Consider the following 27493-nt stretch of genomic DNA (forward strand, 5'->3'; position numbering starts at 1 on the left):
CTGGTAACCATTAATCTGATATCTTATTCTGTGAGTTTGTTTGTTTGTTTGTTTTTGAAGTACAACAACCTTAAACACTATGTTAGTTCCTGGTACATAACATAGTGAAGAGATATTCCTGTACATTTCAAAGTTTTGTTACGATGTCACCATAGAAAGATATTACTTAGTTATCGATGGTATTCCTCACACTGTACATTTCATACTTGTGACTCATTTATTTTGTAACTGAAAGTATCTACCTCTTAATCTCTGTCACCTATTTCTTTCCTCCTCCTACCCACTTCCTTTCTGGCAATCACCTGTTTTTTCTCTATGTCTGTAATTCTGTCTGTTTCATCATGTTTGTTCATTTGTTTTGTTTTTTAGATTCCACCTATAAGCAAAATCATGCAGTATTTGTCTTTCTCTGTCTGACTTATTTCACTTATCATAAAACCCTTTGGGTCTATCATGTTGTTGCAAATGACAAAATTTCATTCTTTTCTATGGCTTAGTAACATCGCATTGTATGTATGTACCACCTCTTCTTTGTCCATTCATCTATTGATGGGCCCTTAAATTGCTTCCATATCTTGGCTATTGTAAATAATGCTGCTATGATCATTGGAGTGCATATATGTTTTCATTTTCTTCAGATAAATATCCAGGAGTGGAACTGCTGGCTAATATTGTAGTTGTATTTTTAATTTTTTTACAAATCTGCATTGTGTTTTCCATAGTGGCTGCACCAACTTATACTCCCACCAACAGTGCACAAGGATTCCCTTTTCTGCACATCCATGCCAACACTTGTTATCTTTTTTCTTTTGGAAATAGTTGTTCTGACACGTGTGGGTGATATCTCAGTGTGGTTTTGATTTGCATTTCCCTGGTGATTAGTGATGTTAAGCATCTTTTCATGTTCCTGTTGGCCATCTGTATGCCTTCTCTGGAAAATATTCAGACCCTCTTTTTTAATCAGATTGTTTATTTTTCATGTTGAGTTGTATGAGTTCTTTGTAAATTTTGGATATTAATCCCTTTTAGGACACGAAATAGAATAGGACCCTATAGGGCTTTCCTGGGGACAGACGCCCTCCTGTTTCCCTCCTCTTGTTTGGAGAGAAGATTTAGCATCCTACACCTTCCCTGAGTTCCAAAGAACAAATTTAATCAGAGAAGTGAGAATATGCAGAAACAAAGGAAAGCAATCAAGCAAGACAACATAATAAGAGTTTAACCATAAAACAAAGTCAAGGACCTTTAGTTCCTCCTTAAGGGCTATAGAGAATATCCTGAGCCATATCCTTGAGTTGTTTTGCAGATACTAAAACCCTGACCAGGTGAAGGAAGTTAACTGTATGCTGACCACCAGTATGTAGACCCCAGACCTTTTGGAACCAGAAGGTTGATGATTGAGATTCCTGAAACACACTGTTACCTCACCATCAACCAACCAGAGAATTGTGCATGAGTTGAAACACACCCTGTGACCCTCTCCCTCACACTGTCTTTAAAAACCCTCCCCTGAAAATCATCCAAGATTTCAGGCCATATGAACATAAGTTGCCCATTCTCTTTGCTTAGCACCCAGCAATAAATGCTGTACTTTCCTTGACCACAACCCAGTGTCAATATATTGGCTATGCTGCCCATCAGGCATGTGGACCCAAGTTCAGTTCAGTAGCAGATATATCATTTGCAAATATCTTCCTTATTTCAGTAGCAGATATATCATTTACAAATATCTTCTTTCATTCAGTAAGTGGTCTTTTTGTTTTGTTGATAGTTTCCTTCCCTGTGTGAAAGATTTTTTACTTTGAAGTAGTCTTATTTATTTTTACTTTTGTCTCCCTTGCCCAAGGAGACATATCCAAAAAATATTACTAAGGCCAATGTCAAAGAGCTTATGTTTTCTTCTAGAAGTTTTATGGTTTCTAGTCTTACATTTAGGTCTTTAATCCATTTTGAATTTATTTTTGTGACCAATATAAGAGGGTAGTTTAGTTTCATTCTTTTGCTGGACAAGTAACTGTTCAGTTTTCCCAACACAGTTTATTAAAGAGGCTGTCTTTTCCCCATTGTATATTCTTGCCTCCTTTATCTTACGTTAATTGCCCATATATGTGTGGGTTAACTTCGGGGCTTTCCATTCTGTTCCATTGATCTATGTGTCTGTTTCTCTGCTGGTACCAGACTGTTTTGATTACTGTAGCTTTATAACATAGATTGAAATCAGGCAGCAGAGAGATAGCTCCAGCTTTGTTCTTCTTTTTCAAGATTACTTTGACTATTCAGGGTATTTTGTGTTTCCATACAAATTTTAGAATTATTTATTCCAGTTCTGTGAAGAATGCTATTGGTATTTTGATAGGGATTGCTTTGATTCTGTAGATTGCCATGGATATTACAGTCATTTTACCAATATTAATTCTTCCAATCCATGAACATGGTATATCTTTTCATCTGATTGTGTCATCTTCAGTTTCTTTCATTAGTGTCCTATAGTTTTCTTGGTACAGGTCTTTTACCACCTTAGGTTTATTCCTAGGTATTTTATTCTTTTTGATGTGATTGTGAATGGGATTGTTTTTTTAATTTCATTTTCTGATAGTTTGTGTTTAGTGTATAGAAGTGAAACAGATTTCTTTATATTAGTTTTATATCCTGCCACTTTACCAAGTTCATTGATGAGTTCCAGTAGTTCTTGGGTTTTATCTTCAGGATTTTGTATGTATACTACGATGTCATCTGCAAACAGTGACATTTAACTTCTGCCTTTCCAATTTGGACTCTTTTTATTTCTTTTTCTTTTCTGATTGCTGTGGCTAGGAATTCCAATACTGTGTTGAATAAAAGTGGCAAGAGTGGGCCTCCTTGTCTTGTTCCTGATATTAGAGGAAATGTTTTCAGCTTTTCACCATTGAGTATGGTATTAGCTGTGGGCTTGTCATATATAGTTTTTATTATGTTGAGGTGTGTTCCCTCTATACCCATTTTGGTGAGAGTTATATTTCTTTAAAAAACTATCAGGAACTATGGTTTTTTGATGCAGGACAGTTTGAATTACTGATACCATTTTTTGGGCAAACAATAAACATTTATTGAATCAAAGAATTAATAAATGGATGAATGGATAAAATAGTTATTTTAAAAATCTGTCTCATTATCCTTGTTTTCATGAGACCCTTTTTTTTTTTTTTTTTTTTGGCCATGCCATGCAGCTTGTGGGATCTTAGTTCCCCAACCAGGGATTGAACGCAGGCCCCAGCAGTGGAAGTTCGGAGTCCTAACCACTGGATCACCAAGAAATTCCTGTCATAAGACTATTTTTAAAAGCAGTTTTAGGTTTAGAGCAAAATTGTGAGGGAGTCACAGAGATTTCCCACATATCCTAAGCCCCACACATGCATAGCCTAGTCTATTATCATCATAACTCATCAGGGTGGTACATTTGTCACAACTGATGAATCAAAATTGAAGCATCATAATCATCTGAAGTCGGTGGTTTCCATTAGACTTCACTCTTGGTGTTCGAACATTCTATGGGTTTGGACAAATGTATAATGACATATATCCATCATTATAATATCACACAGAGTATTTTCATTGCCCTCAAAATCCTCTGTGCTCCACATATTCATCACTCCTCCCTAAGCCCTGCAAACCACTGACATTTTTACTGTCTTCATAGTTTTACATTTTCTAGAATGTCAAATAGCTGGAATGGTAAAGTATGTAGCTTTATCAGATTGGCGGCTTTCACTTATCAATATGCCTTTAAGTTTCTTCCATTTGTCTTTTCTTTTTTTTGTTTTGTTTGTTTGTTTGTTCGGCTGTGTTTGATCTTCATTGTTGTGCATGGGCTTTCTCTAGTTGTGGTGAGCAGGGGCTACTCTCCATTGCAGTGCACGGGCTTCTCATTGTGGTGGCTTCTCTTGTTGTGGAGCACTGGCTCTAGGTGCACAGGCTTCAGTAGTTGCAGCACATGGGCTCAGTAGTTGCGGCACGCAAGCTTCAGTAGTTGTGGCTCGTGGACTCTAGAGCACAGGCTCAGTAATTGTGGTGCATGGGCTTAGTTGCTCCATATCATGTGGAATCTTCCCAGACCAGGGATTGGACCCATGTCCCCTGCATTGGCAGGTGAATTCTTAACCCCTGCACTACCAGGGAAGTCCCTTTTCATGGTTTGATAGCTCATTTCTTTTTAGTGCTGGATAATGTTCCATTCCTGGATGTACTACACTTTATTGATTCATTCACCTACCAAAGGACGTCTTGGTTGCTTCTGAGTTTTGACAATTATTAATAAAGCTGCATAACATTCGAGTGCAGATTTTTGTGTGAACATAAGTTTTCAATTATTTTTGTGTAAATACCATGATACATGATTAGATTCCACATATAAGTGATATCATATGATATTTGTCTTTCTCTGTCTGACTTACTTCACTTAATGTGATAATCTCTGGGTCCATCCACATTACTGCAAATGACACTATTTCATTCCTTTTTATGGCTGAGTAGTATTCCATTGTGTGTGTATATATATATATATATATATATATACACCACATCTTCTTTATCCATTCATCAGTCAATGGGCATTTAGGTTGCTTCCATGTCTTGGCTATTGTAAACAGTGCAGCTATGAACATTGGGGTGCATGTATCTTTTTGAATTAGTTTTCTCCAGATATATTCCTAGGAGCAGGATTTCTGGATCATATGTTAACACTATTTTTGGTTTTTAAGTAACTTCCATTCAGCTCTCCATAGTGGCTGCACCAATTTACATTCCCTCCAACAGTGTAGGTGGGTTCCCTTTTCTCCACACCCTCTCCAGCATTTGTTATTTGTAGGCTTTTTAACTATGGCCATTCTGACTGGTGTGAGGTGATACCTCATTGTGGTTTTGATTTGCATTTCTCTAATAATTAGTGATATTGATTATCTTTTCATGTGCCTGTTGGCCATCTGTGTGTCTTCTTTGGAGAAATTTCTATTGATATTTAGGTCTTCTGCCCATTTTTTGATTGAGCTTTTTTTATATTAAGCTGTATGAGTTGTTCATGCTGTCTTGATAACTGTAGCATTATAGAAAATTTGAAGTCAGATAGTGTCAGTCTTCCAATTTTGTTCTTCTCCTTCAATATTTTCTTGTCTATTTTGTGTCATTTGCCTCCACATATAAAGTTTTCAGTCAGCTTGTCCATACCCACAAAATAACTTGCTGGGATTTTGAATGGGATTGCATTGAATTTATAGATCAATTTGGGAAGAACTAAAATCTTGACAATATTGAGTCTTCCTGCCCACGAACATGGATTATCTCTCCATTCACTTAGCTATCCATTGATTTAATTCAAAAGAGTTTTGTAGTTTTTCTCATGTAGATCACGTAAAAATTTTGTTTGATTAAAACCTAAGCATTTCACTTTTGGGGTATTAATGTAAATTATATTGTGTTTTTTACTTCAAATTTTGTTTGTTCATTGCTAATATATAGGCAAGCAACTGACTTTTGTATATTAACCTTTTTATTCTGCAGCCTTGGTATAATCACGTATTACTTCCAAGAGGTTTTTTTTTTTTTTTTCTTAACAGTTCTTTCATATTCTCTAAGAGACGATCATGTCATCTGTGAACAAAGTTAATCTCTTCCTTACCAATCTGAATACTTTTTACTTACTTTCTTTGCCTTATTGCATACTGGAAGCAAAACTTTCCAGTATGATGTTGAAAAGGAGTGGTGAGAGGGAATATACGTGCCCTGTACCAGATATTCATGGGAAGATTTGGATTTCTCATCATTAAGTGTGATGCCTGCTATGGGGTTTTTATGCATATTCTTTCTGAAGTTGAGGAAGTTTCCCTCTGTTCCTATTTTACCCTGAATACTGATGATGAATGAGTTGAATTTTGTCAAATGTTTTCATGCATATATTGTTATGATCATGCGATTTTTCTTTTTCACCCTATTGATGTGCTGGATTACAATAATTGACTTTTGAATGTTCCACCAGCCTTACATACCCATAAGTAATCCCACATGATTGTGTGTATACACTATTGGATTCAACATACTAACACTTTGTTGAAGATTCTTGCCCATATGGCTTTGAAATTATTTCAAAATAGATTATTATTTTTTTAACTGTCAGAAGTTATGCCTTCAAGATACCATTGATCTCCTTCAAGATTCCTATTACAGTCTTTGCAGGAGTGTTCTTAAAAATTAATCTGGAGTGACGAGGTAAATCCATAGAGACAGAAGCAGACGGATGGTGGCAAGGTAGTGTCAGTCTTCCAACAGGATGGAGGGGAAAAGAGATGACCATTTATGCTGTGGGCTTCATTTAGGGCTGATGAAAATGCGTTGGAACTAGATAGACTTGGTGGCTGTACAACACGGTGATAACACCGAACTCCACTGAAGTACCCTTGAAATGGTTCATTTTATGTTATGTAAATTTGACGTCGTTAAAAATAATCTCAATCTCCCAGTTCATTGGGATTGACATATATACACCAATATGTATAAAATGGACAACTAATAAGAACCTGCTGTATAAAAAAATAAATAAAATTATAAAATATAAAAAAAAAAACCATGAAAGAGCCAAATGGCTTTTAGAACACCTTTGAGGAAACTTGTCACTGATTAAATAAAGTTGGTCATTTAGACACGTGAGGCAAAACAAAAAACAAAAAACCATCTCCCCAAACACACTAACCCAGAGTAAACTTCTGTGCCAGGTGTTGATTTCCTTGGCCAACATGCTTAGCATTTCCTTCAATAAATGTGTTGTGATTTGGTTTTGTAGGTCCATGTGGAGTGGGATATCTTCATGATCCCTGTGTCTCCCGCAGCCCTCTCCCCATTCTCCATCCCCACACTCTCCTCTCCTGGTCCTAGTGGTTTCACAGTCACCTCCCTGTGGCTCTTTCCTGGGCCAGCTGGATCTCCTGCAGAGATACTGCAGATCTAGTTGGAGATCCAGTCAGAGATCCAGGAGTGCCTGCGCTGTGTCCACCTTCTGTCTCCCACAGCGGGGCCCCAGGTCCAGCAGAAGATCTTCATCAGCCTCCCTTAGCTGGTGGTCGTTGGGCGGGTGGATGCACGTCAGTCCCCATGTGGTTGGCCGGCTCCTGGCCCTCCCAGCAGGTCATGTCAGTGGAGGACACGGCAGGTCCCAGCTCTCAGTGGACCCCTGAGCTTCAACCTACTGGCCATTTTTGTGTCATCAGTGTTTCCAGATCTTAGAAACATTACTTTTCTATTTGAACCCATGTGAGCTTTTGATTTTTTCCTATGTTATCCATATAGTCATGTGCTGAATTTCAGGGAGGTTTTTACGCAAAGGCAAAGGAACATTTCTCAAAGTGACTGGTGAGCCAACTCTGTAAGAATCACAGTTGGGAACGGGAGGACTATAGATCACTGCCCTGCACCAGCTCAACCAGAGAGGCTCCTGAGTGACTCTAAAGTTTGAAATGACTTAGCTTTAAAACAATTGAGCCTATTTAAAATCTTGAACCTGTTTTCACGTTTACCCTGAAGGAATTCAGAACTTGCCACCAGAAAGTATGTTGATGTGGCATATTGACTGTGTTGACTTAAAGACACTTGAAAAAAGACAAATCGAAAGCAACAACACACTCACGCACACTCTGACCTTCCTTCTTTTTCTTAAAAACAGGAGATAAGTTGCCATTGAAATGCGTCCTCCTGATGCCAGAAGGAAATAACATCCTTATCATCAGGACATAAAGTTGAGTCCAGAGCATTCTATACACAGAGACCTTGGTAAAATAATTCTAATTATCTTGTCTTCCTCACATAGTGTAATTACTTTTCCACCGTTGTTTCTCTTTGTTGAAACACATATAAAAGCAAGTAGTTCCCAATTTGGGGGGTTTCCATTTCTTATGAAGTCTCTCCCCACGTCATGTAAAACTTGCATTAAATAAACTTGTATGTTTTCCTCCTGTTGAGTTGTCTTCTGTCAACTGAAGCCGCAGCCCTGCCGCATAAAACCCTAAGAGGGTAACGATAAGCTTTTGCCCCCCCCACAACCACTACAAGCCAAACCTAATTCCAGTTCAGCAGCCTTTGTCTCCAGGGAGGACGTCAGTCTGCTTCCCTGTGTTAGAGAAAAGAGTCAGGCACATTACAGATGCAGTTACAAACTGACAACAAGTGCAAGGAAAAGCCCTGGGCCTCATCTGACTGCTCTGCGTTCCCGCAAGGCGCAGCCCCAGGGTGGGCTCAGTGCCCGCGGCTTTGCGGAGGCAGCCCGTTTGCAGTTTCCAGCTGGTCCTCCAGAAAAGGGCAGACAACTCCCAAATGGCTTCTTCTCTCTCTGAGCTAGACCTTCCCTCAAGAAGGGAAGTCAAAGCAGGACTAGCCTTCCTTCTAGGAATCTCTTCCTGAAACGGACATCTTGTTAGAATGGGGTCCTGTGACTCCAGCCACCAGGGACCCTTCCCCACTAGACACTTTCCCTTTTCCACTTCTCCCGCAGGCAGAGACGTCACTGTGCTCACACACTGGAGAGTGAACATCAGTGGTGCTGGCCTAGCTCCTCACGTGGTGCTGGAAGACGTTATCCAGCCCACCCCAGATGTGCGCGTGCACACACACACACACACACACACACACACACACGCACACACACGTCATGAAGGCCCATATGCTTTCGTAACTCAGGGTCTTGATCCAGTCCTGAGTAAAACCTGAGGTCTTCTCACCCATCTGGTCTTGGCCCCTAGAGACCAAAAAAAAAAAGACCAGACACTCACCTGAGCTAAGGGCCGTCTCCCAGATCCTGTGTCCGGGGCATCAAGGCAGGTAGCAGCCACCTCGGCTGCTGCACTTCGGCCTGGTCTCCTGCCTGCTTCTCCATCCTGTCTGCTTCTCCATCCTGTCTGCTACATTGCATGGTTGTCATGGGAACCTAGACCCCAGCTCCCCGCTAGCCCTGCTGCCCAAAGTTTAGGCTGACCAACCCTCCTGGTTAGTCGGGGAACAGAGGGGGTTCTCAGGACAAGGGGCAACAGTGCCAAACCAAGAAGGTCCCAGGAAAATAAGGGTGAGTGGTCCCCTCCCAAACCAGGGTGATATAAATGAGGCTCCAGTGGCCAAAGGACAGGGGACAGAGGTTTTAGTGGTCAGATGGCCAACCGCATGCAGTGGTGTCAAGCAGGTCTCCTGTCAACCTAGTGGGAGATGCTTTCACACAGATGTTAAAGGCTCCAACTTCCTGTACTTCCGGACCCTCCACCAAGTCTACTCCACACTTCACACCTCACGGGAGGCCATGTGGGAGGTAGCAGACATGCCATGGGTCATTGCGGGTCTCGGTCGAGAGTTTTCTGTCCTGTTTCCCCCATGAGCTCCTGACATTTCACCCTCTCAGCCCACACCCCAAGCTTGACACCACCCCAGGCCCCTCGGGCCAACCTCAGCCCTCCTACAACTACCTGCTCCATTGAGGACACGTACAAGAAGGGAATGTGCCCAACTTTGCCTCCCATGCCCTGTGTATGGAGGCTGTAATGGGTCCAGGGAGGGGAGGCAGGTTGATGTGGGCATGGCTGTCTGCCCATCACAGCCGCCTTGCCCGTGAAGACCCCCAGGGGCTGCGCGTGGAGGATGCGGTGAAGCTGTCTCAGCCCCATCTGTCCACTGCTCACTCCGCACGCTCCTCTGCCTCAGGGGCACGACAGGGCAGGGCCCCGTGGCCTTTCTCACTCCTTGTGGGAGCCCACGTTACCTACCTAACATGAAGGGATTAGTGCTTAGATGTGACGCTGGAAACAGTGACCAAACCGACACTTGCTTTGAAAAAGTTCTTTATTTGGCTTGTCCTATAATAAGAAAAGGCTAAGATATACACTAAGATATACACCACAGGCCAAAGAAGCTGGTTCATAAAACGTCAGGAAAGAAATTCTATCTAGAAAAAGCGCTGCTGCTTCTAGCGTGTGGCTCACTGCCTCACGTGGGATTTCAGGTTCCAGCACCTGCTTGACTGACATTGTGTCCCAGCACCAAGTCTGTGTTTCTGGGAAAACCTGCTCCCATCTTTCTCACCCCCTCCTCCACCACCCACCACTGTGCACCTGGGCCAGAGTTGGGTGCTCTATGTGCCAAGCTCTGGACACTGGTTTCTTCCCTCCTCTCACGGGCTCCAGAGCATGGGGGCCTGTGTCTGAGCATCGCGCGTTATCTCCTGCTTCACATCCTAGAGCTCAGACGCTGGCCATGGGCAGCACGGGTGCTCCTCCCCAATGTGAAGGCTGCTACAGCCAAGAGCACGACCAGGAAGACCCCAGCAAGGATGGTGGTGCTGTGGTAGCTCCCCTGGGCGCTGGCCTCCTCTTCCAGGTCAACCTCTGTCCGGTCTGGGAAGGAGAGGGGAGAGAAGTAAGGACGGGGGTCCGAGGGCAGGGTGATGGCAATCAGAACTGTTCGGTGGGCGGGGAAAAGAAGGGAGAAAAGAGTGCCTTTCAGGAAACTGAGGTCAGACCCCAAGGAGCAGCTGAGTGTCAGCCCTGGCAGATTTCCCAGTGTCTTGTCAGCCAACAGGAGCAAAGGTTTGTGAACAGGAAGTCAGAGCTGGCCTTTGGCATAAGATCTGGCTGAAGGCTCCCGATGGACGGGAGGAGAGAGTTGGGGCATTTGAGTCCATTTGGGAGATGGGCACAAAGGTCCCAGCAGGAGGGACACTGGACTTAAGCTACTGCAGTGCAGGTGGGAAGAGAAGGGAAAGGAGAGACATGAGCAGAGTCCCCATCGGCTGCCTTTGCCCCTCCCCCTGCCCTGCCTTCCTTCTCTCTTGTAGCTCCAGCCCCCGTGGTGGGTACCATGCAGGTGACTTATGGCCGCACTGTGTCCCCTCCCACTGGAATGGAAGCTCCTCCGGGCAAGGATTTTGATGTATTTAGTTCTCTGTCTCCTGGCACATAATAGGTCTTCCAAAGGTGCCTGGAATGTTGCAGATGGGAGGAAAGAGCCTGGAAGCAAGCCAGACTTCCAGGGGAGGGCCTGGATCTGGGCCCTGAGGGGAGAGAGCTGTCAAAGATCCTTGTAGGGTGAAGCCTGTGACTGCGGGAGGATTTGTGACTCTAGCGCCGCCCCACATCTGCCCCTGTCACCAAGGCCACCACATTTGTTGACCTGGCCCGGCCTGGACCAGAAATCATGGGACTCCCTCGGCAAACATTTCCTCACCCACATGCACAACGGAACAGCACAGTGGGAAATCTGCTCCCCGTTCTAGATGGGGAAAATGAAATGGCTTTTCCAGGATCAACCCCTGGGAGCCGTGAGAATGAACCAGTCCTGCCTGGACCTACACGGCCCTGCCCAGACCCTGATTGCATGCGCTACTCCAGGGCTACAGTTTGTCATCATCATTATAAGTAATAATGCGATGATTAACGTTAACATTGGTGACAATAACGATAGTAACAACATCACCGTTCTTTGCAGCCAGTGGCTTATACCAGGCAAGGGCCAGAGCAGTGCAACTAACAGTATTTTGTGTAACCCCCTCAACAGTCCTAAGAGGTAAGTATTAACGTTTTTGTTTTACAGATGAGTGTGAGGTTGGGTATTCAGAACCCAGAGGGTAAAACTGTCAGGTGTTCTGTGTCCCACATTAGAACTGTCTTGACCAAACCCTACACGCGCATCCCCCATAGACCAGAAGCTCTTGGAAGAAGGTGAGAACCAGGTCTAGCTCCACTTCATATCGCCCAGAGTAGCACAGGAGCCCTATTCGAGGGGAAACGGGACACCCACGGAAGCAACCCAAGTCCCCATGGTGCACGGGCCTGGGTCCCGGCAGATGGTGGGGTGGGGAGATGGCCACCTACCCAGGCTCCTCTTCTCAGCATGCGGGACCTGCAGCTGGATGGGTCCCAGGGCGACATCCACCTTCTCCCGGTAGGAGCCCACGCCCCTCTTGGCCCTCATGATGCAGCCTCTGCTGCAGCGGGATGAGGCATCGTACGCCCTGCACACGACCATCTTGCACTTCAGGTACACGGAGGGGAAGCGGCTCAGGAAGTGGAAGGAATTGAACTTGAAGCGGAGGACGTTGGGTGAGGGCTGGTGGTAGGATCGGTAGGTTTCATCCTTCACACACCTGGAGGAGGAGAGGAGTCACCGTCAGCTCTCAACAAGGCACTGCACTCCTCATGCCACCCACCCCGTGGGCTGTGCACCCTCCTCAGAGGGTGGCGGTCAGGGGACCACCTGCTGCCTTCACAGCCTTCCTTGTGGACCACCTGCTTGGCATGCTCTTTGTGCGGCACCCCATCTCCTCCTTCTTGTTTAGTCCTTCCAACAGGCTGTGATATGGGCTCCACTACGCTCATTCGATGCCTGCAGAAACTGGCTCAGAGAGGTGCTATTGCCTGTCCAGAATGATGCAGCTGGGACGGGGCAGAGCAGGCATCCCAACCTCCATCTGCTTCAAAATCAACGTTTTCCCACTACAGGCATGTCTTTTTTCATATTAAGGCTTGCCTGGAATTTAGTCACTCAGTCTAATTTTACTTTATAGCTAACCTGCTTGATGGCCACTCAGTTCTCCAGGTGCCCAGAGGTGACAGCCTGGCTAGTTAAGCTGGAGCTACCGGGAGCCCAGTCTGCCTTCCTTGAGCTCTGGGCTGGTTGTGTGTGAGTTATCAGGTAGAGGCTGAAGTCCACCCCATGAAGACACTCCTTACCCACTCCGGATGAGATCATAAGTCAAAGATGTAAAGTCATCGCGAGATGGTGACGCCACACAGGTGTCCACAAATAAGGCCAGGGAGGCGTTAGAATGGAGGATTTCAGCCTGAAGGTACAAATCCTGGTTCAGGTCCACATAGTATGGGCTGCTGGTCACGGGATATAAGAACGAAGAGGATGTATAAAAGGAAATGTTCATGTCAAAATTGCTGTATTGTATGTTCTTGACCTCGAGGGTGTCATTAGCAATGTACATCGTGTTAACCCAGGTGTTCTGGAGCATTTTGCAGCTGACGTAAATGTTGAGGTCCTTCCTCCTCTTGATGATGCCACGCGAAACAGCTGCTTTGAGGGAGTTGGAGTAGGTGATGGTATCATTATCCACCTGGGAGAGACAGGCAGGCGAGCAGAGTCAGGCAAACGTCACCTACTAAGGGAATCTCGTTGCTGCTTTGGGTGAGAATGAGACTGAAATGATGCTGCAAGATTTCAAAACCTTCCCAGAACCACACAGAGACGGCACATGCCTATCACCATGGCTACCGTTCCCTGGGATGGATACACTTCACCAGCTAGACTCCCTCCTTTCACACATCCCCTTTCCTCTGCCACGTGATGGGGACCACAGTGTGCTGGTGCCTCCCAGGAGCTGCTGCTTATGGAAAGATGGGGGTGTCTGGATGACCCCCTACCCCTGCTGTATGACTAAGCTGAGTTTGGTCTCCATGGCTCAGGACCCTTCTGGCTTGTTCTATTTCATTCTCACTCTTGCTGGGAGAAATCAGGGGAGGCAGTCGTGGGAGGGGCTAGTAGGATTCGTTTTCACTGTGCTGTTTGGATGGGTCAGTAGTTACTGCAGTTTGGTGTCTGAAGCTGCTGGAGCCTGAAGCAACAGAGATCCAGAGTTATGGCTGCGGCAGGTCTCTGACCTCTGGGGCAGGAAATTCCCCAGAGGCTCATATGGACAACAAGGTGGTGGTGGTGTGTGGGGGTTGGAGTGGAGGCCATGGCAATGCTGGGGCACTTCCTGTCACGCTTTGCTTCTCCACTCCCCAAACCACAGGACCATTTCCTGCTGTGCCTTTCATGAAGCAGCAAATTCATAAGAACGTTGGTCTCTCACGCTGTTTGATGTGCCTACCGTCTCGTAAGAGTGACCTTTCCAGAGACAAGAGTCTCACACCTGGTGGTCTGTAAGCATTTCAAGGAAAGGGTGATGTCTAAGCATCTCTCTTTTCCCAGGGCTTGGTGTTAACTATAGCATCAGTAGCATCAATAAAGATCCGTGGAATGGAGGAAAGGTCCAGGGGACGGAAGTCCAGCAAAAGTACTTGTGATGAAAGAAGGATGGTGCCAGGAGCAACCAGCCCAAATGGCCAAGAGGACACAGGTGAGCAAGTGCCCCTGCAGGCCCCATGGTCATGATCATCTGGCCGCAGGGGAGGTGAGCACAAGAGCAGCATCCCCAGGTGGAGACTGGGGGTGGTGCACTCTTTCCCTCCCAAATGCTGTGATGGTCCTAAGCAAACTTGTCCTTGCCTGGTACGAGTTCCCACCAGCCGTGGGTGCCTCTGCGAGAACAGGAGCAGAAATAACACCATAGCGGCCTAAACAGAAGCCCTAAAATGTAAGACAACCTTACTCTTAAAAAAATATATAGGGGCTTCCCTGGTGGCGCAGTGGTTGAGAGTCCGCCTGCCGATGCAGGGGACACGGGTTCGTGCCCCGGTCCGGGAAGATCCCACATGCCGCGGAGCAGCTGGGCCCGTGAGCCATGGCCGCTGAGCCTGCACGTCCGGAGCCTGTGCTCCGCAACGGGAGGGGCCACAACAGTGAGAGGCCCGCATACCGCAAAAAAAAAAAAAAAAAAAAAAAAAAAGCAAGTTTGTCACTGTCACTAAATGTCATATGACATTTAGTTATATACCCTGTCAGGAGCAAAAGTTCATTCCTGGCCATTTGGGAAATCAGACAAGTTCCCTTCTGAAGCCAGCACTTGTACAACTAAATATAATTATTCTTTAGAGCAGCATGTGTCGGAGAGGCTTTAACTTCATGTCTAAAGTTGCAAAATTCAGCTCTGAGTTTGTCCCTTCCAGAAAGACATGTGAAAAGAGACAAGTTTAACAACTATCTAAAGTGGTCTTGCCACCCTGGGACCCTTGCCTACTCTCTGACCGTGGGTTTCCCTTTTCTCCCGTCAGAGGGAGGCTCTGGCCTGCAGGGGGCGCCAGAGCCCGCACTTTGGACTCAGGTCTGGCAAAGGGCCTAGGATGGGCTCTATGCCTTCCATTCCTTCATGGGAAGTACACTGTATTTTCCGCCTTTATATTTTCTTTAAAAAAGCGGGGGGAGCTTTATATTGGAGTGCCAGTGGTTATCGCAATAAACCATATAAATGTTGCCACCTTGTTACTCCTTCAAAGACAAGCTGAGGTGCCTTCAGTTGAACTCTGTATATTCACATGACAGTGTTCTTGAATCCACATCTGCCTGTGGTTTCCGCGGTCAAGCTAGATTCTGAATGCACGCCAAATAATGAAAGTGGGGTGCCGGTGTATTTCTTGATCATCAGAAGCTGTTCTGATTTTAAATTAAAATTCATTATTAGACGTCTGCTCAGCGTACAAGGCACTTGGGATGGAGTGGGAGTCCGGCAGACACGTCAACGGCTATCCCATAGAGACCCGGCCTCTTCCGCCTGGCATCCCACTCCTGTGGTGGGGAGACCTTGCCTATTCAGACACACGAGCCAACGTTTGTCAGACACCCACTAAACGGGGCACCTGGAGGAGATGCAGAAAGTCCCAGCTACGGATCATACCGTCCTGCCTTTGAATGCCGGCTCCACAGTTCATGATCATGTGGCCTAGGGCAAGTGGCTTAACCTCTGCAAACTTCCGTTTCCTCACAATTAAATGGGAATAAAAGTTGTCTCGGGAATTTTGAAAGTCTCGTGGAACTCTTAGTTCAGTGCCTGGCACGCATACTAGTCCCTAATAATATGATTATAAAGGCTTAGGCTCCACACCAGGGGCACTCGCAGTTGCATAGATGAATGAAACATTGGCCTGCCCTGGAGGCACGGTTTACTAGGGGATACAGGTATTTAAGTAAGCAGAGGAATCAGAATGTAGCCTGTGCTGCCCATGACCAGCCAGGTTAGAAGACCAGGGCTGGCCCGTGGCTTGGGCAGCTCCTATTGGAGATGAAGGAACACAGATAGGAGGGCTCAGATGTCAGAGGCTCCAGGCTGCATATTTGGAACTGGGAGGGGTGGGTCACCTTTGGCAGACTGATTCCCACTGACTAAACTCAGTTCAAACCAGAATCCAACACGATTGACTGACAGCGCGAAATGTAAAAGCCAGGTCGACTAGAACGTTTGCAGGGCGTGACCCATCTGTACCCTCCTCTGCATGTAAGCCTCCCTGACCCACTCGGCTCCTATCAGAAGGAGATCTGGTGTCTGTAGGGACTGTCCAATGGGAGCTGGGGGGCCACAGTGGCAACTGCAGACCCTCGGGCCCAGGCACCCACCTGTGGCTGACAGGCCCATCTGGTTAGCTAAACGAGTGTCCCCTCCCTCTCTCACGGTTCCTTGTGACCTTGCCAGGTAATGAACACACGCTCATAGCACCTAGCTAGGCACGCGGCAAATGTACGGTACGTCTTTGGTGACGGGCAAACCCTCTGATCGCGTGTGTCACACACATTGTACGTATTTGAGCCTTTTGTGCTGTATATTTATACTGCGGTCCTAAACCTAATAAAAGTATTTGCACTGTGTCTGTTCCCTGACAGACAAAATCTTGAAGTGATTACTTAGGTGTCAGCCAAAAATTCAGAACTTAGAGTGCAGAGTTTTAAATGAATTTACATACAATGAAATGCAACAACTCTAAGTTTACCATTCGGTGGGGTTTGACAGTAAAAGACTCAACACTCCCATTAATTCAAACAGCTCCATCCTGCCCCTTTGCAGGCAGTCCCCTCCCACCAGGTCGGCTCACTATGTACACAGATTTCATAGAAATGACATCACAGGGTGGGTAGCGCCTGGCTTCTTTCACTCAGTGCCACATTTTTGAGATTCTCAGAGTCTGGCGTTGGCCCTACCGCTTCCTGGCTAAGTAGCTTTCAGCAACCTGCTTGACCCCTCAAAGCCCAGTCTCCCTGTTTTTCAAGCAGGATGACAATGAGGGGAGACTTGCCTCATCTTGGTGGGGATTTGGGGGAGTTTGACACAGACTAATCTCAGTGTCTGCCACTTGTAGGGGGACAAGATTAAGGAGTTTCCTGGGACATGAGATTTCTCCATGCTAAAATCTGCAAAGTCCCAGGTCAACCAAGACAACTGGTCACCCCAGGTGGTGACAGCTCAACAAACGATAGCTGCAGAGGCCGATTTACTGTGAAGCTAATGGAGGTTAAGCTTCAGGGCCCCCCGCACAGGCTTTTCCGGGGCTCAGCAATGCACTGGCTCAGCCATGTGCTTTTGTAAGATTTCTAAAACTAAGATATGCTTGCATTCTTTCCATGAACGAGGCACCTGCCTCTCTTGCCCACCCCAACACCAACCTGTATCAGCTCCAGGCCCTTCAGAACCTGGAGCTGGCCCTGGGAGCTGCTATCGCTCTTGCCGAAGTGAGAGCAGCCTGCCAGGCACCCTCTCTGGTGGACAGTGTGGGAAAACCTCCCCACTGACTTTCCTTCCTTCTATTTGGACACGGCTGCAGCTGCGTCACGGCACCAAGGGACGGATTTGTATCTTCAGCCCGATTACGTTCTGGTTATACCATAATCGTGTTTTCTGGGTCCCCAGAATTCAAAAAGCACAGCGCAGGGCACTGTAAGAAAGCTGGCTCAGCAGGAGGGAGAGGAAGAAGCTCCAGGCTTACCTGCTCGATGGTGCCACAGCCAGAGTAGGGAACTGTGAAGGTCACCTGGCTCGAAGTAATCTGGGGCCGACACCGGTAGTTCCTGTTCCAGCCGGGAATGACAAGGTCCCTGGCAGAGTAGCCCAGGGACTGGAGGTAGCCCACGCTCACACTGGCTCGCATGTGATTCTGCAGGCAAAGCAGCTCTGGGGGCCAAGGGCAGACAGTGCGGTCAGTGTCAGCGCCCCCCCCAAGCCCACAGGAAGGTGCAGAGATTGAGATGGCTGGCAGATGGTCTGCCTGCGGACACAGCTCACCACCACGCCAGGTGCCCTGGGGCTCAAAGTCAGTTTCACTCTCATGAGACCCCTTGAGGGCCAGGGACTAGATTTCTCTGATGGAGAAGTGAAGGCAGGGTGTGAAAAAAGCAAAATGTTTTGCTAAGTTGCCGCTTATCCATATAGTAAAGTAACGCTCGGGTTGAATTGAGGGGATGTCGGAAAATCAACATCCTTAGCTATGGACGTAAACATAGGTCCTTTAGCTAAGGGGCAGGTCGGTGCTTAAAGTCCTGACCTCAGGATTTTAAAGAGAGCCAGTACCTCACCTTGCCCGGCCCCTGGCCAATCTGTACATCAGTCCACTTAACAGCTCAAACCGTGGCCATCAGCCTCTGCTGGACGAGGCTGAGCGGCCAGCTCAGACCGTCTTCAGGCAGCAGCCGAATGTGCTAGGTCTCAGGACAAGGTCACAGTGTCCCACACTCTGGGAAGGCCACAAGGGCCTCAAGCCAGGTGATCTCCTCTGCCCTTGACACTGACATCTCACTATCTGTTGAAAGCAACACCTTGCCCTTCTACTTCATCTCTGCTGACCACAGAAAGGCCAACGCGCCGCCCATCGGCCATGTCTGGGAGCCAGAGTCCCAAGACCCACTGCCCTTGGCCCCTTTCTGCACCGGATCGAGCCTTGGTGACCTGAAAAGGCGGCCATCACTTCTCATCTCACAGCCATGGGATGGCTGAGCAGCAGAAGTCACTCCGAGGGGCCCCACCCAGACAGACGGGGACTTACTTGTGCTCCCAGGGGAAAGGCTGGAGGAGTATTCAGCCTGGAACCCTCTCATCTTGACGCTGCCGTCGCTGATGAAGCGAATGGACATGAAGTTGGATGACGAGGTGAAGGAGCCCCTTGCCCCGTCACAAACCCGGGCGAGCAGAGGGGAGCTGTGGTAAGGGCCGTCAAACACTTCAATATAATCGTAGTTACAGCTGCCTTCAAGCCTGCGGAGACACAGCACACAGTTCTGGCTTCACTTTTTTTTTTTTTTTTTTTTTTTTTTTTGCGGTACGCGGGCCTCTCACTGCTGTGGCCTCTCCCGTTGCGGAGCACAGGCTCTGGACGCGCAGGCTCAGCGGCCATGGCTCACGGGCCCAGCCGCTCCGTGGCATGTAGGATCTTCCCGGACCGGGGCACGAAGCCGTGTCCCCTGCATCGGCAGGCGGACTCTCAACCACTGCGCCACCAGGGATCTGGCTTCACTTTTAACCAGGATTTGATGCAGGGGGTCAGATCTCCATGAGAGGCATCACACCTCTAAGCCAGAAAACTGTGACAAATTAATAATCGAAAGTAATGGATTTCCTTTTTTACTGAAGTATAGTTGATGTACAATATTATACAAGTTACGGGTGTACAATATAGTGATTCACAATGTTTAAAGGTTATACTCCATTTATAGTTATTATAAAATATGGCTATATTCCCTGCATTGTGTTGATACAATGTATCCTTGCAGCTTATTTATACATAATAGTTTCTACCTCTTAATCCCCTACCCCTGTACCGTCCCTCCTCCAATCCCTCTCCTCACTGGTCACCACCAGTTTGTGAGACTTTCTTAAATCGGGCGGAGATTCATCTTCCCATGACCTCCATACATGGTTCTAGTCCTGCCTTTTGGGGTCACACATATGAGATCTACAGCCCCTCTCCTGACAGCCTTTTGCATCACATGAGAAAGGATCACATCCTACCTTAGACTTTTTCTTTGATCAAAAGACCCCAGTTTCCCATAGAATTTTTAAATCCATGAATTCATAGTGATAGAAACAAATAATTGAACAAAAAATACTGGGCAAGTCAAATAGCCTCTCTGCAGCTCAGGTTTCTTATTTACGAAGGTGAACTCTCCCTACCATGTATACTGAGGAAAGCCGTCGTGAGGCTCAAACAGTGTAATATATGGAAAGTGCTTCATAAAATGTCACAAATGGTGGTCATTGTTATTAAGACGCTGACTCAGAGCCAGTCACGGTCACCTTCCTCCAAAGGATTTCATACAGTCCCCACAATCCAGTATGAATTGTAATGATGAAGAGATTAAAAATAATATGTACCTTTCTCAAAACCCCACACAATTTCTAAGGCAGAGACTCCCAAGGCCACTGCAACCAAGAGAGAAAACTACTTTGTTCAGTGGTGGCTGTTAGAGGAGAAATTATGGACGCCCCTTCCCAGGACTCTAGAAACTACTGGTGACTCGCTGTGGTCACCCCTCCTTGAACCAATCATGTACCACTGTCATTCTGATGAAGCCTCCTCCACTTAAAACAAGGATTCCCACTCTTCATTGGATGAGGAACAGATAACCTAACCTCTGCTGCAGGGATTTCTCCTCCTCTGCCCGAAACTCACCCAAAAAAGGAGGGAGTAGAGCGAAAAGGGTTCAGAAAAAACTGGTGTGGTTGTTAATAGGATTCTTGTTACTATTACTCCTAACAATTATTATTATTACTATTATAATAAATATTGTAATAATAATTATTATTATTACTCCTAACAATAATCCCACTGGATAACATTGTCCAAGTATTTTCATATATTTCTCTCTTGTGACCCTCCCAGTAACCAGCAAGGGTAGGAAAGCAGTTATTTTATTCTCCTCTCTTGAGGCTAAGGTGAATTAAGTGATTTCCCGTGATCACACAGGAAATTAGTGACATAGGTGCAACTTGAAACCAGTTGCTCTGGTCCTGGTGCCACCTCTGTGCTCGGTCGAAAATGGAACCCATAAGAAAAAATGTCAACGGGGCAAACATCTCTCCTGAAGTGCTAGGTACCATTTATCCCCTTCTAAATGTCTGCAAGGTCCCTCGCACACACTTACTGGACGTCTCTGAAGACAGAGAGTCACACGGTAGTCGTTCTGAACTTCGATGTCCCACACGCACTTGGCATTGTTCGGATACTTCCCAGGGTAGAATGGGCTGGAAAAGCTCCCTGAAGGTTGGGACAGGAAGCCTCCACAGGAATAATTTGCTGTTGGGATAAAAATGGAAATACTGATGACCCACAATGCACACTGCACAGTCACCTGGGGGAGATTTTTTAAACAATTCCCAAGACAGAAAACCCACCAGGCAGTGCCTAGACCCCAGCTACACACTGATGGTCAGTGGGGCGCCCCTCCACAGAGACTGTCCTTAGGGAAAACATCTCCTCACCATTCTCCTAATCCCTCCCGGTGTCCCTGTCACTGAGGAGAAGGGAAAGGGGACTTGTCAGGGAGCTCAGAACTTACTGGCTGGGCGGGGTGGGGGTGGAAACAGGATCTGTTGACAAGAGAAAAACATAATGATCAGTTCCCTGGTACCCTTGACACAACTGTTGAGTCCTTGCTGGCTCTGTGCTGGAAATGCGCCAACCCTGGTTCACAGTGAATGCTGGATACAGGCCTTGCCTCAGGAACACACAGCCTGGAGGAGAGGATGGAAAAGAGCAAATCCCAGCGTCATGGGCTGGGACTGCGATGGAGCAAAGCCCAGGAGGTGGTGGGAGCCTGGAGCTTTGGCTCCTGACCCAGACTGAGCAGGGAAAGGGGGTTGGATAATCAGGGAGGCAAGGCAGAAAGGGAGAAAGCGTGTTCCAGGCAGAGAGAACAGTGTGTGCCAGGAACCTAGGTGTACGCGGCACATTTGGGGAACCTCAGTGTGCATGCAGCAGGGACAGGAGGGATGGCGGGAACTAGGAGAGAACTGTGCAGAGCCCTAGAGGTTGTCCTGAGCAGTGAGGATCTGTGCCCAGAAGGCCCTGAGGGAATCAGTCCCTGAGACTGGGACTGACTCCTTGGCATCTTGTGAAGATGCCCCTAGCTGCACTGCAGAGAATGGATCAGAGGGGAGGGGCAGCCTGAAGCTGCTGCGGCTTCAGGAAGCCAGGTGGGGAGGAGGGGAGGGTGGGACGGAGAGGAAAGGTCTCAGGGGTGGGGGGAGAGGGGGAGCTCAGCAGCAGCTCGAGAGCAGCCTGTCAGGAGCTCTTGCTGATCACACACTGAGCTCGGAGATGAAGCGGGCTCCAGCCAGCAGCGCTGACCGGGGTCTAGTGTCCAAGGGGAGGGGTGGGATCTACACGGGGGCGGGGGGGCAGCCTCGCCTAGGGACTGACCAGAGATCCGAATCTTAGGCTGGCCAGGCTACTAAAGGGCAAAGAGGAGCCTAAAGAGAGGCCCAGCCCTCCTGGGGCTGGGACATCAGCTGCAGGCGTTGCCACGTGCCAGGAAAGGCAGGAGAGGCAAACGCTTTGGAGAGCGAGCACCGTGACTGCAGCTCGGGGACCAGCAGGCAAGGCTGGGGAGAAGGAACCCGTGCCCTCTCGTCAGGTGGAGAAATATGATTGATTGTTTAGTTACTCTGAGTGTTGCAGTTTCTAGAAAGAAAATGAAGTGATTTTAGGATATTGCTGCATCATTCTTTAATCCATGGTCATCAGTTTGATGGAGAAATAAATCCTTTCCTTACTGCAGGACTTCTCAGAGCCTTGACCATTCCAATTTAACACTGTGACTGGCCAAAAAGGGTCGGAGTATATAGCACTTCCCAACATATTAGCACCAGATCTTTTCTCTGTATCATAAAAAATCATTTGAGGGATTGCTGTCAATGTGAAGAATTCTTTAACAGACAAACGTTTGTAGCAGTGTTCTCGGCCATGTTTCCAGCATGGCCACAGTTCTCTATGGAATGACTACGAGTTATTTTCATTGGAAACAACCAGAAAACCAAACCTCTTCCCCCACAGCGTCTCTGAAGGAGCGCTGGCAGCAAGCGGTGGCAGGAGACCAGAGGGGCCCTCCAGCCAGAGATGAGTAACAGCCATAGTTTGGGGGACTCAGCTTATCACTAAAAGAGATTCCAGAGTCCTCAGAGGGAAAGCAATCCATAGGAGGAGGCTGCTCTTCTCCTTCTATTTCTGGAAACCCGAGAGGGTAGAATTCCGGAGAGGAGTCTTGGGTTGCGCTGCAGTGACTCACCTGTGGTAGTAGAGTAGATTTCTGGGCCTGCAAGAAAGAGGAAACACGATCAGCCTCAGCACCCAGTATGTGCTGAAACACACCTAGCAGGTTCCTGAGAGAGAGACGCTGAGTGCCTGGCCCCTACCCTCCAGGGCGTGAGAAGAGCGGCCGGGAGTTGTCCAGGAGAGCTGAACAGCAAACCTCAAACTCATATATCAGTCTCCACAATAAAAACGGTTTGGGGGGAATTCGTTGTTGCAACCTGTATTCACCCTTCTCTGCCCTGGTGGTCCACTAAGAAAGGTACTACACCAGACCCAAGAAATTCAGGGACCAAGGAATATGGGTGATGCATTCAGGGAAACTGCCCATCTTTCAGGGAAGTTCAGGGTGAGAGGAAGCCCAGCACAAAGAGCCCTTTTCTGGAGAAAACCACACTAAAATTGAAGCTCAATGACTTGGAAGCCAAGCTGAGCAGATGAAACTGGCGGCCACGTGGCGCCCACAGTTGTGGGAGTTCCAACTGCTGTGGGGAACTACTCTACAGGCACCCAGACAGAGGGTCCAGGCAGCCCAGCATCACTTATTTCCAACGTCAAAGTGATTAGCTCTGTGTCTAGATGGCCGAGGTGGTACCCAAACCAGTCCTCAGCCTCACAGCATTTATGGGCCCCCTGAGGCAGCAAGACTGACGGGTCCAGTTCCAAGTCCAAATCCCATGGGTGACCTGTCAGGCCCGACCGTAGGTGATGACAAGGCTGTGGCCAGCAGGCCACCCCAGGGTTCACTGCGCTGCCACACGGCACCTGCTGCCCAGACAGTGCATCCCAGTTCCCTGCAGGGGCTACCGTGCAGGACGCAGGAACCAATCCCTGGGCCACCTGCATTCCTAGGGCCATGACCTCCATTCAGAGACCTCGTGACAGAACTAGCCTCTCTTGCCTCTGCCTTGCACTGTGGCTGGAGAAAAAGGGCTTCAAGTCACTTTCAGTTTGGTTCTTTGCTCCAAATTCACCAGCTACATGCCTGGCATCTTGTCAAAGAGCTCATACTAATTCTTAGCAGAGAGACAAGGTGATGTAAGGAAGCGAGAAGTGTAGAAAATGCTTTGAGAGGGGATCAGAGTGAAAGAAGGAAACCACACCCCCAGAGAGGGACACCCAGCTTATGTGAGACCAACCTGAGCAGACGACACCGCGTCCTCGCTGTGTCCACAGTTGTGTGTGTTTCCAGCCATTGTGAGGGCAGCTCCACAGGTAGCTCTCAGTGCCCCATGCAGCGCACGTCGTCCTAGGACGATCGGCCCTGAGCCCTGACCGTACCGGGCACTTCCAGGGGCCGACGTGGCCCAGCCACAGCCCAGCTGCCTGCAGACCACGTTGGCGTCGTTGGTGTCCCAGCTGTCATCACACACTGGTGCCCCAGGAGCCTCGGTACAGGACCTCGACCCGGCCCTCACACCTGTCACCTCCATTCACCAGCCTCAGGGCCAATCCTGAATTCAGTTCCTGGAAGGAGACGGGAAAATGCACTCTCCTGTGTCTTCCGGAGGAACAGGTCCTGAGGACCAAACGCGATTCAGAATCCTTCCAGGGAAAGACTTCTGAGTTCAAGGTAATGTTTTCCTTCCGGAGGACCTGACTGAGCCCTGGTCATCATCATTTATCCCCACGGGGCTGTTTGATAGAACCCTTGGCATTGGACAGAGGAACGCCATGTTCTCTGATGGGTTCCCCACAAGGTCCAGCAATTCAGTGGCTGATCCCAGGCTTGGGAAGGAGGTGGGAAGAGGGGAAGCCCACAGCCTGAATCCCCAGGGACCTACTGGGATGAACTTGAGCCCCTGTAGCAGGAGCCCAGCAGAGACAGCTCCCAGACCCCGCCAAGGAACCACCTTCAGATGTTCACTCCCACATGGGAACCCACTCCATCAGGCCCAAGGTTATTCTAAACACTATTTTTCTGCTGAGCACTCACTCATGTCATTTTTTTTTTTTATTGCGTTATGCGGGCCTCTCACTGTTGTGGCCTCTCCCATTGCGGAGCACAGGCTCTGGACATACGCAGGCTGCAGCGGCCATGGCTCACGGTCCTAGCCGCTTCACGGCATGTGGGATCTTCCGTGACCGGGGCACGAACCCGCGTCCCTTGTATCGGGGGGCGGACTCTCAACCACTGCGCCACCAGGGAAGCCCACTCCTCCCATTTTTTAAACCCCAAACTTATGTTGACTCTTGAACAAGCCGTGCACCCGCTGAAAATCATCAAAGCACATGCACATCACTACGGACAAGGAATCTATTGGTAGCAGGCTGTTCAGAGTCCTTCCAGGGCTTGTGAGCGCAAGAGCTAGAAAAACACGGACTCTCTCCCCTCCTGGGCTGTAGACCTGTGGCTATCACCTGTACCTGGCAGGAAGCAAGCCGACAGTGAAGTCCATAAACATGAGAAAATAGGGGTAAGAAAAGTGCAGGGGAAAACCTGTACTGGAACTTCTGGATCCAGCTCTACCTGAAGACCATCCTACCACTGATCTATGGAAGCCATTGCGGCCCCCAGTCCCACCACCAACTAAAGAGAGTGTGAGCTGGGATCCGGTCACTTGGCAACCAAAGCATTCTGAGTAATGTATGCCACAACTGGGAGGTGAAGGTTCTCCACAACTCGGGCACACGAAAGGAACCCCCCACATTAGATGAGGCGGTGAGCTCAGAGGTTCAAACCAAGACTCAGGAATTGCACCCAGGCCTGATGAGTGGAGTGTCTGCAGGATCCTAGTGATGCTTACCAACGGCAGGAGTTGTGGACGTCCACCAGCCTGAAGGGAAAGCACAGCAGGATTAGAGAGGTGTCTACAGTCAGGGTTGCTCTAGTGACCTGTCACTCACATCAGGGAATGTGGGGGTCTGAGACTCTCCACTGCCTGGGGGAGGAATAGGTCTTTTCTGAGAGCCGGCCGTGAGCCGGACCATGCCCTCCAATGTCCAAGACATGGCGATGAGGCGCCCCGCTCCACAGGAGCAATTAGCACGCTCTCCTGCCTGAGTGCTCTCTGGGGATAGTATCCCTTTTGGACTCTGCGGGGGGGGGGTGGGACCCTGAAACAGCCCCCAGTTCTCCCTGCACACACAACTCTCGGTCTAGACAATGCTTTCAGGCAGAAATGACCCCAGAACAGGCCTCCCTGTCACCCAAAGCTCTGGGGAGACACTGTGTAGCCACAATGTCGTTAAATCGCTGAGTCAGACCCGAGGACCCTTACTGCTACGGCTCCTCTGGAAGCGTCTGCTCGCTCTAGAGTGACCAGGGCAGGTACTGAGAGGGGGCAAACGTCCACTCGCCCCGCCTGGGGCTCCTGGCTGGAGTCTGTGGAGGTGGGTGGGGACGGAGGGGACAGCCCGGAGTCAAGAGGCACGGGACTCACCTGGCAGGAGCGTGGACTGGGGCCTGGCATCTGGGAGAGAGAGAAGGCAGATCAGACACCTTGCACAGAAGGGGCACCACAGGGGCAAAGGGGGACGGCGTTGACCGGGTGACATGCTCAGTCCATGCTTGAGCCCTGCCACGCGGGGTGGGACCTCTGCCATCCTCACCCCCCAAAGAGGCTCCTCCTGAGAGGTCCAGGCAGCCCAGCATCCCTTATTTCCAATGTCAAGGTGATTAGCTCTGTGTCTAGATGGCCGAGTGGACCCAAACCAGTCATCAGCCACACAGCATTTATGGGCCCACTGAGGCAGCAACACTGAGGCGTCAAGTTCAAAGTCCAAAACCCATGTGAGATCTGTCAGGCTTGTCTGTAGGTGGTGACAAGGCTGTGGCTGGCAGGCCACACAGGGGCCACTGCCCTGCGCACGGCAGACCTGCTGCCAGACAGTGCATCCCGGTTCCCTGCAGGGGCTACTGCCCCGGACTCAGGAACGAAACCCTGGGCCACCTGCAGTCCTAGGCCATGACCTGCATTCAGAGACCTCGTGACAGAACTAGCCTCTCTTGCCTCTGGCTTGCACTGTGGCATATGGAGAAAAAGGGCTTCAAGTCACTTTCAGTTTGGTTCTTTGCTCCAATTCACCAGCTACATGCCTGACAGCTTGTCAAAAAGCTCATACTAATTCTTAGCAGAGAGACAAGGTGATGTAAGGAAGCAAGAAATGTAAAAATGCTGTAAAAGGGATTCAGAATGTCAGAAGGAAACGACTCCCCCAGAGATGGACACCTAGGTTATTTGAGACCAACCTGCGCAGACGACACTGGCGTCCTCACTGTGTCTACAGTTGTGTGTGTTCCAGGGGTTGTGAGGGCAGCTCCACAGGTAGCTCTCGTGCCCCGAGCAGCCCACGTCATCCAGGACGATCGGCCCTGAGCCCTGACCATACCGGGCATTTCCTGGGGCCGACATGGCCCAGCCACAGCCCAGCTGCCTGCAGACCACGTTGGCGTCGTTGGTGTCCCAGCTGTCATCACACACGGTGCCCCAGGAGCCTCGGTACAGGACCTCCACCCGGCCCCGACACCTGTCGCTTCCATTCACTAGCCTCAGGGCCAATCCTGAATCAGTTCCTGGAAGGAGACGGGAAAATGCACTCTTCTGTGT

At 48.5% G+C, this 27493-nt stretch overlaps 1 protein-coding gene across 1 annotated transcript in view; it reads right to left on the bottom strand.

Moving 5' to 3' along the window:
• Positions 1-9822: 9822 nt before the first annotated feature.
• LOC101316532 (scavenger receptor cysteine-rich domain-containing protein DMBT1) overlaps positions 9823-27493 on the bottom strand; it is a 50145-nt gene continuing 32474 nt past the window's right edge. The window contains 12 exon segments of the mRNA XM_073793738.1: positions 9823-10391; positions 11868-12139; positions 12726-13114; positions 17631-17815; positions 18684-18892; positions 20779-20795; positions 20797-20930; positions 21193-21223; positions 22921-22947; positions 24083-24363; positions 26327-26356; positions 27136-27459. Of these exon segments, the coding sequence (XP_073649839.1) occupies positions 10225-10391; positions 11868-12139; positions 12726-13114; positions 17631-17815; positions 18684-18892; positions 20779-20795; positions 20797-20930; positions 21193-21223; positions 22921-22947; positions 24083-24363; positions 26327-26356; positions 27136-27459 (2066 nt within the window). The 3' untranslated portion in view covers positions 9823-10224.

Source organism: Tursiops truncatus, chromosome 16 (genome assembly GCF_011762595.2).
Source record: "Tursiops truncatus isolate mTurTru1 chromosome 16, mTurTru1.mat.Y, whole genome shotgun sequence".
Classification (NCBI taxonomy): Eukaryota; Metazoa; Chordata; class Mammalia; order Artiodactyla; family Delphinidae; genus Tursiops; species Tursiops truncatus.